This window comes from Neolamprologus multifasciatus, chromosome 5 (genome assembly GCF_963576455.1).
Source record: "Neolamprologus multifasciatus chromosome 5, fNeoMul1.2, whole genome shotgun sequence".
In the NCBI taxonomy this organism is placed as follows: Eukaryota; Metazoa; Chordata; class Actinopteri; order Cichliformes; family Cichlidae; genus Neolamprologus; species Neolamprologus multifasciatus.
Genome location: NC_140443.1, coordinates 23,373,363 through 23,385,090, shown reverse-complemented (window position 1 = coordinate 23,385,090; position 11,728 = coordinate 23,373,363). Strand labels below are relative to the sequence as shown.

The window sequence follows — 11,728 nt, the reverse complement described above, 5'->3', positions numbered from 1 at the left end:
TATGGGCTCAACAATGGTATGCTAAAAATACACCCAGAGAGGCTTTTCCACACTCAGCAGCACACCCACACACAACCTGATACTGTTTCACAATATACACGTATGTATATCTTCGCTTGGAGTGTTTATTTTTGTCATTATTGGAGGTAAGACTAAGAGATTCTGCTCTGTTCTGAGACTCTTTAGAAAATGTGCAGAAATGTGGCGAGTGACGCGTGCACCTGTGTGTAGGCGTGTGTACATGAACAGGTATAGAATAAAAGGAAGAACGCCGAAGGAAGCACACAGGGTCCCCCGTGGAGCACTGAATAGAAAGTTATTTACAGCTCAGTCCATCAATAAACGACAGGTGCAGCATCCTCACAAACAGACGTATTAGCTTTCCTCCCGCTGGAACAATATCATCTCTAGCAGTCGGCCGCTGTCTCTCTCTCTCAAGCATCTCTATGACAGCAATGCAACCAAGTCATGTTACTGCTGGATTTTATAATGACATTAAAGAAAGAGAATGCAAGTTAATTCCTGTTTTTATTTGATTCATTCGTTGACTTTTTCTTCCAGCAGTTCCAGGAGTAATTCAAGCTTTTTGGAGCTCTTTCAATGATTTATCTGACAAATAATATGGTTTCCTCTAATATAGATCATTAAATATGCTTGTGTTATGATTGCTTTTTGGTGAGAGAAATTCTAGAATTTATTTAGTATCGCAGCAACTCAGTGTATTTAGGCATTTAGACATGGTCAAAAACCTGATGGAGCATCAGAATGAGGAAGAAACATGTTTTAATGCTCATAGGTGCCAGACAGGCTGGTCTGAGTATTTCAGAAACTGCTGATCTGCTGGGATTTTCCCACACAATCATCTGTACGATTTACAGAAAATCGTCCAAAAACAGAAAGTATTCAGTGAGCGGCAGTTCTCTGGGTGAAAACACCTTCTTGAGGTCAGAGGAGAATGGCTAGGCAGCTTTGAGTTTGAGTAACAGCAAACCTTGAAGCAGTGCAGACGACCAGTTGAATAGTAACATCAAATTTTGTATAAACAACACGAGAGTGAGTCACTAAGAACAATAAACTAAACTAAACACTGCGCAAGTATCAATCCATGTCCTTAGGTACACCTGTTCAACTGCTTGTTTATGGAAAGATCTAATCTGCCAGTCATAAGGCAGCAACTCAGTGCCTTTAGGTGTGTAGATATGGTCCACACTACCTGCTAAAAGGCAAACCGAGCATCAGAATGGGGAAGAAAGGTGATTTAAGTGACTTTGAACGCAGCATGGTTGTTGGACGATTCATCTGATGAACCTTTTATTCTGCTGCAACATTCAGATAGGTCAGAGTCAAGCATAGATCCATCCTGCCTTGTATCAAACGTTCAGGTTGCTTGTGGTGTAATGGTCTGGGGGAAATGTTCTTCACATACTTCCAGCCACTTAATACCGACTGAGCATTGTTTAAACACGACAGCTTACTTGAGAATTGTTGCCAACCATGTCCACCCCGTTATGACCACAGTGTACCGATCTATTGATGGCTCCAGCAGCATAACACGCCATGTCACAAACTCAAATAATCTCAAAGTGGCTTCTTGAACATGACCAAAATCATCAGAGCTTAGTCTTAGAGCACAGTTGAGATTGGGTGGAGATTCTCATTATGGGTGGAGGGCTGTGCAACAACTGTGTGATGTTTTCATGTCAATATGGACTAAAATCTCTGTTGAATGTTTTCAGCACTTTGTTGAATCTATGTCACAAAGGATTAAGGCAGTTCTGACGGCAAGCAGAAACTAGCAATTTATAACTAACAAAGCTGCCAGTGAGTGGATATGGATTTCTGATTTGGGCAGGGGCGGGGGGTGGGGGGGGGGGGGTGCCATTAGCTTATAAATAAACCAGTGGTTATAGTCTGATATGGACAAGGACAGCCGTAGAAACCAAGGACGAGTTGTCATTTCTGTTAAACTTATTTGAAATCCATCCAACATACAGTTGGTCCATTGTAATTTAAATTTTCCACAGACTTATAGGCACACGGTGTCCACACATAGCCTCTTCCTCACCATCTGATGACAAAATTTATGTTATGTGGCCAAGCGAACTGAAAGACTCTTTAAAGACTGAAAGACTTTACTCTCTTGTCTAAACACGGTCCTTTCTGACTCCAAAAATTAATTTGGCAGCAGCCTAAGCTTTAATGTTGAGCTTTCAAAAGCTAAAGTCCAGAACAGCAGGAGACTTCCCAGTGCCTTTGTGCATTGCTTATAGGGAGATGATGGCCACTGAAAAAAATAGATACAAATTAACTCTCCACTTTTAAGTTAAAAATTTAATCTGTCCAAATTCTTTTAAACTAAGTCTTTCCTAACTTTGCTAATTAGCAAATGTTATAATGAGCTAAGATGGCAAGTATTATAAATAGCAGACTATACCTGATTTCTTTATTATGCAAAATTAGTCATAGTATGAAACACGGGCCACGGGCCAAATTTATCTAAAGAAAACTTCAGCATGTGGCCACAGCTATACAGTAGTTACATGTCTGCAAAGTAACTATCAGGTTATTGAATTAATATACTCAAAATTAAATTGCCATGAAAAAAGCTTATGGAAGACCATTCTTGACAATAAAGCATGTCACGTATCAAGAAAAAGGCCTTTCGTCTGCAGAAGATGCAGAAGCAAAAGTGAAGAAGGTTTTTGGAGTTTGGCACGCATGCATAACAAATCACCATGACAAGTGTGTGTGAGGGGCAGAAGGCAGAGGCTGAAGGCAGCGTTTAGTCTGTCAGGTCAAAAGTTAAGGAGCAAATAGCATCTCCAAAGGGTAGCTTTCCACTTTTGGAAAAAGGTGGTGTCAAGAAACACTGAGATATATTCACAGGAGGATATCTTTTCAACATGGGTTAGAGTAATCTGAAGGGACAGCATGCCTGAGTCAACATGACAAGAAACGCTGAAAATCAAAACAGATTATCAAGTCAGATAAAAGGATTATACTTTTCGTAACAATTAAAGGAACTCTCAGAGCCGCCGCGTTTGTCTGAGTTCTCCTTATGAAACGAATCGCCTGCTGCTCTCATTACGCCTGACTTGGGCAGCACGTTTGCCATTTTGTAACATAATGAACACTTCTAGCCCCCTCCTCTTTTCTTCCCTTGTCACTTTTTTTCCAGTGTGTCTGCCAACACCAAAATCCAGCTGACCAGTACGTGGTGTACAGTAGGATCAGGTGTCGACTGGCTGAATGCAGCCGCGGCTACAGATCGCTGTGGCTGAGAGCGCCGCGGTGTCATCTTCCTCCCATCAAGGGTGCTGCCAACATTAACACCATGTGTGACAAAACAACATGGACTTGGTGAAAAGGACTTTGTTTAGTCACTTTTCATCACATCATTAATATGTAACAAGCAGCAGCACAGTGGACAGTGCCTTAAATAAAGTCTAAGCGCTGTTTCTTGCACTGAAACCACCAACTAGACAGTTTTGTTCTTATAGCACAACAACATTGAATCTACTTAAATGTCTGACATACTTTTTTTAAATACACAGCTCTGAGAGGCTGGATTTAGACACAGTCATGCTTTGAAGTTAATGCTAACAGCAGCTTGCTAACTTATCAACAGTGTTGGCATGCTAGCATTCAGTCCTGGAGGTCCCCGCCGTGCTGTTCTAAAAATGCAACAAGGGCAACCTGGCAGAGTCAGCGAGGAGGCCGCCACGTACTGGTACAACAAGAACTAATGTGTAATTCTTAATTTTACTGCATCAAATTTGAGGTTTTGAACCTTTGAGTCATAACGCTGTTATTTGTTCTAATTTCCATTTCAGTGAGGGAGGAAAGCATTTTGCTTACATTTTTTAAATCTCGTTCGGGCCTCTCTTTCTCAAGTGTCTCTTTAATGGGCCTCAATGCTTATGGTTTCACAGCTACTGCATGACTTTTGGTTGCTATTTTAAGGTGGAAATTTTCAATGTACATTGAAGGAAAGAGATCTCAACCATGCTAGCAATCTTAGTGTAACCTAAAAGCCATTTTTGGCTGCTCCCTTATTCACATGGGATCATCAGTGTAGGTAGCTCTGCATATTTGACTTGGCAGATTTTTACACCGGATACCTTCCTGATGGAGCCCCTAAGAGATTCATGTCTCCTGCCAGGATCAAACCGGGGACCTTTTGCTGTTAAGTAAATGTGTAACGCACCACAGCATAGAGCTCTTACTCGTTCATCTTACTTTAGCATATGATGAGGAATAAAGAAAGGAAACCACAATTATTAATTAATTATAATTGACTGTCAATATCCTGATAGTCCATGTAACACAAACAAACCCATCGTTTACCAATAGCCAAGAACTGTTAGAAACTACCTTCCTAATTATTTTTGTGGTCATTTTTAAGCCTTTTCAATAAGTATAACTGTTTATTCATGGGCTGCCTTTAGGCTTAGAAGTTACTTTTGGCTGCTCCCTTATTCACAAGAAGTCACCACAGCACAGTAGCTCCACACTTTTGATGTGGCAAATTTTAACATGACATGCTCATCTTAACACAATCCCATTTGCTTCTCGTGGAATAAACCGCAGATGTATTGCTTTTTAGGTGAACGTGAAAACTGCTAAATTATCATCTTTCAACCATTTTTTAGATAAATTGTAGAAACTCTAATCTGTGCAGTTACCTATTTCCTAACATTTAAACAAAGTCAATTCAAGGTGATTTCCAAAAGATTCAATATCAAGTATTCGCTGCCTTTTAATTTTTTTTTTTTTTTTGCACCATTTTACAAAAGGCCTGGCATTATTTTGCACGCACACAAACTCATACAGAAGAAGTACTTTTCATACCATTTGAACACTCAAGTGCTCGTAGCTGCTCACATCATCACGTTTCACTGTGATTCCTTAAGAATTTTCTTTCGGTCATTTTGAAATCAAAATATAAATCCAACATGTATATAAAAAAACAACCAAAACAAAACTGCACAATTCTGAAAAATATGGAAGACAGGTGGAGAGATTTACAGTCACAGAATTGAGGTCCACAACATGTAATGTATCTGATGCCTAAGACAAGAAATATGTCTGCCTGCGAATTTGAATTTTCTGGCATTAATTTATACAAATCACACAATCTAGTTAAATCTGGACGGCGCCACCGTGGTTCTAACGTTCAGTGCCTCTGTAACATAACAATTTAATTTTACATGTCTTAAACAGCCTGTCACAACTTAATGACCTTCCAGTTTAAACAGTGTGAAGTACTGGACGCTCTTTGACATACTGCATTAACACTAGCAACACTAACACTTGAATTCTGAGAGTGACTCATGCCTGTGATAAAAAGGGCCTTGCTATATGTGATGTTTGGAATAAAGGTTCACTTAGTGTGGTTGATGGAGTGAAGTTTTATGAAAAGGCACTTTGTATTTTCACTTAGCAAGTCAATTTTCATTCTTACATAAAGACCGAGAAGCCTGTCGTCACAGGTGTATGCAGTTTAACAGGAGAGCCGCCTGAATCAGCCTTTAAAAGGTGCTGAAAAGTGACAGGCGAAGTGATATGGCAGATTATTTTCTTTAGCTTAAGGCAATTAGGTTTTTAACTGGTAGTATCAAAATAAAAACTTTGGTAAACTTTGGTCCAAGACCTTCCACATGAGCATATTTAGTACTGTGGCTATAGTTTCCATAGAAAGATATAAGTAAGTATTTCATTGTGGAAAAGAGGGACTCTTTCACAGCTGCCTGTCATCTCCAATCTCGGCCTCTGAGTGGGCGAATCAAGCAATTCTGAAAACATGCTTTAAAAAAATTAGTGTGTTTCTGAGTATTTAACACTGCATGGCATCTACCATGATATCCATGTGTTATAGGCTGCATAGCAGGACAACATTCACAAATAGCACTGCAAAAAAGTCACCTTTACCAATGCACACGAAATATATATAAACAGTGTCATGAAATATCAATCTTTTACAGCATTCACACAGGTACTATATTTAATAGCACTTAAAGATAAAAAAAATAATGGTCTCTTTAACTATGCTAGCACACCTCCGTATGCTAGAAGGAGGTTTAGTAGAGTGGAGTGAAAAACCTCACGTTTGGTGCTTTTGAACTCTTTTGTTCATTTTAAAACGGCAGCGTATCCATAAAGATTTTCTCCACTATCGGAGGAGGAGGCACCAGGTCCTCCAGTTTCAGGTAGAAGATGCGCTGCAGGCCTTGTGTGCACAGAGTCCTCAGTTCAGGCAGTTTGCCCAGAAGGCGAGACTGATAGTTGGGTTGCGTCCGGCTCAGTTCTGATCCATTTCCACTCACGTGTTCCCTTAGACAAGCAATGAGGTGACTTTGAAAGTCCTCGACCCGCTTGGGCTCTTTGAGGCCGTGACGATCTAAGGGCAAAAGAAGTTTCCATGAGAAACCCCAAATATAACGACAACCTTGAAATGCGATGAAATTCTCTAAAAACAGACAAAGCTTCTTTACCGGTGATGATGACGAGGGCTGCAAGGCAGGAAAACAAGGAGACGTCTAAGTTCAAGCGGCGAAGGCTGTGTGAGAAATCCATTATGGAGTCGATCCAGTCACCGAAACTGCGAGCGCACTGTAGTCGGTGGAGCACCACGCCATTGCAGAAGATCAGCTCATTCTTTTCTGGATCTGACCTGAATTATTTTAAACCATTACGTCAGTGAGAGCATTGACCAACGTGAAGGAATGTAGCAAAATATTAGTGAACCACACATTTTTTTTTAACTGCAGAAGAAAGAACATTTACCTGTAAGCCAAGCGGAGGATAAAGAGTTCAACAAAAGCAGATTCGAGGAGCAGCTCCTGGTCTTCTGTGCAGAAGTCCGTGAATCCTGGGATGGCTTGAGCCCATTTCCTTATCACATCCAAGGAACCAGTCAGTAAATCATAGAACTGCTGGATATCACCAGCATCCTCCTTCTCTTTCGAGCTGTCTGCTGTCTCCTGGTACTGAGGAGGGGGGGGAAAGGGTTAGTTCGCTAAAGAGAATTTCAGAGGGCTATTTAGTGCTGTTGGTTTGACTCTACATTGTCACCAGTGTAAATTCAAATGAAGAAGACATGGGTTAGCTACAAGTTTTGAGTTACCTTGGAATAGTCAAGCTTTCCGATGGTTGGGCTTGAGTCTAGATGAGCCCTGACAAGCGAAGCTATGATGTTGACACTGGGGGTCGTGGATGAAGCCTCAACTGGGATCTTGGGTTTGGAGGGCAGGCGACCTCTGCGACCTTTAAGGCTGTCCGTACGAACAACTAAAAGAGGACAAGGCGAGGAACATGTTTATGACTCCTACATGGCTCTTTCGGCATTTGAAAAACAAAAGCTGTATCAGCTGACGTTTCCCTTTTTCTTTAATTGTCAATGTAAAGCTCTGGTTACATATGTCTCTGAGCTTCCAGGCTTTGCTGCTGCAAAACTGTCATTACTAACCCCGATTTGTGGCTGTCATGCATTAGCCACTGTAAGCTTTGAAAGAGTATCACATTGCATTACCTTCTTTGACCATTCCCACTGCAAGACATTTCTGGAAACGACAGAACTGGCATCGGTTTCTCCTCCTCTTGTCCACTGGACAGTCTTTATTGGCAAGGCACACATACTTTGCATTTTTCTGGACAGTTCGCTGTCAAACACACAAAGAAAACACATTAATATGGAATCATAATGTGGTGAACATGTATGACTGCAAGTGACTGAAATGCACAAGTCTTATTTTTGTTTATAGCATCAATTTCTGATCACCAGCAACCCTGACTTGGATGAGTGGTTAAGAAAACAGATTAATGGATTTCTGATCAATCAACTGTGGGCCTCTCTTAAACAAAGATACAGTGATAACTGGTACATTACTGCTCAGTATAAGTGCTGAAAATATTTTTAAAACAATGTAATAATTTTATTATTTGCCAATACTGAAGCTGTGCACTTGTTTCTTACGTTAGCACACACAAACTCACTTTATAAATATATTTTTGAAGAATTATCGCCGTGATTGCACAGTTTAAAAAATATAACATGACTGCTCTCTGGTGGATGTGGTTTGCTCGCTTTGTCAGTGAATCTAAATCATCTTAAATATATGAAACATATGTGCACATATGCATAATTACTGCAGTTTTTTTGTTACTTGTTGCATACATGACACACACACTGATATATCAGCTATGACTGCAGGTTTATTCTCCTTGATGATTGCAGCATCATGTACTCAGTCAAACAAATCTGTAATCTTAAAGCTGCTAAATATCTTCTTCTTTTTTTTTACCTTGAAAAAACCTTTGCATCCCTCACAGGTGCGGACTCCATAGTGCTGGCAGGAAGCGTTATCACCACAAACTGCACAGCGACTCTCGCTGGATCCTGGGTTTGGCGTTTTAGGAGACATCATGGCACCCTCCGCTATCTTGGGGCTTTCTAGAAGTCTATGCTCCAGAGAAACTGGGGGGCAGTGAAGTGGGGAGACATGCTGCTGAGGAGACAGGAAGAAGTGGTCTTCCTGGCTCGGCTGAGCATCCTGGTGCTGCTGCCCCATGGGGGAGTGTTGTTCTGGTGCAGAGCTGAAGGTGAAAAAGGAAAGCTGCTGAGCTATGGCGGCCTTGTCAGCCACAGAGGTCAGGGGGGCTGAGGGGTAGGGGCTGAAAGGGGAATCCCAGACAGGTGCAGACTCTGTCTGAAAGCTTGGTGTTGGAGGAGAAGCAGTGGCATAGACTGGGCTGCCATAGTAGTCAGAGCTGCATGACGACAGCGTTTCGTCAAGGCAGTTGAGTGCAAAGGATCCTGGGTAGCAGCCATACACCTGGAGATCATCCAGCTTGAAGGCCTGGCTGTGCATCTGAGAGCTGGTGCTTTCAGCTACTCCTGTGTGGCTGAATGAAACCGTAGAGGCAGGAGGAGAGGTGGTAATCTTACAGGAATATGCATCAAACTCCCCGACATAGCCATTTCCAACCAAAGTGTTGATGCTGGGCAATGAAGATGTGGACAGCTGGTCCTTTTGGCCACTGAAGTCCATCACCAGTGTGGCACTGAGGTCAGGATTCAAGAACTCAGAGCTGAAGTAGTTGTCATGGGGCAGGGATGCATACTGGGTTTGTACACAGGGCATTGCTAGGAAAGAGAAAACCAACATTTAAAACAACTAAAATAAATCCTTAAAGATAAATACTGATTCATTTCTGGGTAACAAGCGTGACTTTATTAAATTCTCTATCTGAACACTGCATCTTTGTGAGGTAGATTTAAAGCAACACAGTCTAAGTCAGATATTCCCATCTCAAATTGGTGCAGTAAATATGACTTTGTGATCATTTTTCAAAATAAAACCAAGTGAGTTAAATCACTCGAGACAAATGGCCCCAATAATGAGCTGACTCTTTAAACATGTGTTAGAAACTAGATATTGCTACTGGATATATAACTATATAACATGTTGGTCAGCATTTCTTAATGCTTCCTCTATAACAATCTAAATAGAGGGCAACATTAACACCTGAAATGTCCATCTCATTTCCCCAACATGCCTCTAACTTCATCAAGGGGCCTATCCGTCCCCTTGAAAAAAATGCAGAGGGTGGTCCAGAAGAGCAGTCAGGTATTGTCAGATATTGTGTTACTGGCTGTTAACGCTCTAAAAACCTCCTTCAGTAGAGGGCAACCCCTCTTTCACAACGCCTGTACTGGGGTGTGTTGCAGATTGTATGTCGGGGTGGGCTGACTGCCAGCTGAAATGGGAATAGTGGCAAGCCTGTTTATGTGCATGGGTGGATGGGCGTGTATCTACAAGTGTCCTTACTTCTTCATTTTATAGCTTTTTTTTTTCTCAATACAGAAGCTGAAGCATGTTCTTTGAAAGTTGAACTTAAATTTGCACAGCTATATTTGAATTGTGTGGAAACAAAACTGCCGAAGGGCCCAAATAGTTTTCAGCATGTAAATGCAAACAATTTTATGAATCTTCTCATTTCCCAACAGTGTTATAGAGCATGAAAGCCATTAACACAAGCACATACTGACAACAGAGGACAAAATTTGAACAAATGGAAATAGTAGAGTCACAGCAGTCATATTAGTACTTGCAGATACTGTAAAATGTCCACGTTAATATCAAAATACACTCCCATAATTCACTTCATCATATTATAAGAATTTGAAGAATATCAGTCTGCACTGTTTAAGTTTATTATGGCTAAATATAATACCCATATCCCTTCTTTTATACCAGCGAGGGTCTAGCCAAATCAAGTGGACACTTAAAATCATGACCTGCGGCAGGTAGTTGAACTAGAGCAAATATGACACCATTAGAAAATTAGTTTTTATATTAGTAAGTAAACTGATGCAAACCTCAAGCTACTGATAACCATTTTGCCTTATGAGCTTAAGCTATGACAGAGATACTTATTTAGAAGTAAAGATGCAAACATGCGCATCTAACAGCAGCAGTAATAAATAAAAAAAACAATAACAACTCACTAAAAGTCCACTTTTTACTCACCTGGTTTATGCAAATATCCCGAATTTGACGTTTTTCATTTATTCCAAATGAGAGAGAAAAAGATAAATGTCACCTCGGTTAGCTTCTGTCAGCACACACACTCATTCAGACACATTCACACACAACACACTCCGGGTCAGACCGAGGCAGACGGGCTCCACTCCGCCACACTCTTGTTTTATTTTGGGCTGCATCGACAAAAAGGCGTGCCTGTGCCCAAACATGGTTTTGGGGCGGTGGAACGTTCCGGGTCGGCAGCCAATCAGCTCTGGGCTCGACGCAGACGTTCTTCCGTGTGACGCACGCACGGGATTCCATTGACGCAAGATCCGAGGGAGCGTACCTGCTAAAAATACACCGCAACGAAAGCGGCGTTCACGTGGGGCTATTACTGGATGAAAAATGCTAAAAATAACCGCAATTTAGAGGCGCAGACGTTTTTTGGCTGGAAATGTAGATATTATACAAGTTAACAGGTATCAGACCGGGAAACACCTGCATATTTTCTTTTCAATTTTTCAGAAAATAGAAAGTCTCTACTGTTTCGCAACTAAACGCTTTGGGGGGGAAAGCATCACAAACACTTTTAAACGTGTTAACTGGAAATATACTTTTTACTTGTTATGTTTTTATATTTACTTCATACTTTTACTCGCATTTTTTAATTGCTGAAATTATTCAAGAGCGTGGCCCATTACAATTTTTAATTACAAATGCAAAATTAATCATTATTATTAATAAGACTGAGTGGCAGCTGGGTGAAGAAGGATAGGTGAGGCTATCAGGGATGAGGCTATAAAGGAAAAGTAAATATAAAAAACATGAGACAATGACTCTAACATATTAAAATGTGGCTTACAAGAACATTGGGGGGCAAGCTAGGAAAAATAATACAAGCAAACGTACTAAAATAAATAACTGGAATACAAATGGGAATACAAAGTGCTAAAGGCTCAAAATATAAAGAAGGAAGTAAAAAGTATTAGGAACCAAACAGAACATCAAATAGCAAGACTTCAGTCAAAAGACTCAAAACTCCATGTCCAAACCCGACCGGGACTATGAAACACATTTCCAAATATGTCAGTGACTTCTGAAGCATATTGACTGTTAACCCAGTAAACTTCTTTGGAGCTGTCAGTTAACTCTACAGATATGTAATATTCAAACAGAAATTTGTTTAGATTTTTTTGTAA

General features: G+C 40.7%; 1 protein-coding gene across 1 annotated transcript; it reads right to left on the bottom strand.

Moving 5' to 3' along the window:
• Positions 1-4,734: 4,734 nt before the first annotated feature.
• On the bottom strand, positions 4,735-10,712 carry LOC146518712 (putative nuclear hormone receptor HR38). The gene is made up of 7 exons (XM_085158841.1): positions 10,533-10,712; positions 8,304-9,145; positions 7,532-7,661; positions 7,127-7,290; positions 6,787-6,989; positions 6,495-6,673; positions 4,735-6,400 (listed from the first exon to the last, which is right to left on the bottom strand). The coding sequence occupies exons 2-7, from the start codon at positions 9,141-9,143 to the stop codon at positions 6,138-6,140; spliced, it is 1,779 nt and encodes a 592-aa protein (XP_085014967.1). The 5' UTR covers positions 9,144-9,145; positions 10,533-10,712; the 3' UTR covers positions 4,735-6,137.
• Positions 10,713-11,728: the final 1,016 nt, after the last annotated feature.

Excerpts from the sequence above, each read along its gene's own strand:
- LOC146518712 (XM_085158841.1), bottom strand. The coding sequence starts at position 9,143 with ATGCCCTGTGTACAAACCCAGTATGCATCCCTGCCCCATGACAACTAC. Across the intron at positions 7,291-7,531 it reads AGTGGGAATGGTCAAAGAAG|TTGTTCGTACGGACAGCCTT; the intron begins GTAATGCAATGT and ends GTCCTCTTTTAG. Across the intron at positions 6,674-6,786 it reads ATCCTCCGCTTGGCTTACAG|GTCAGATCCAGAAAAGAATG; the intron begins GTAAATGTTCTT and ends AAAATAATTCAG.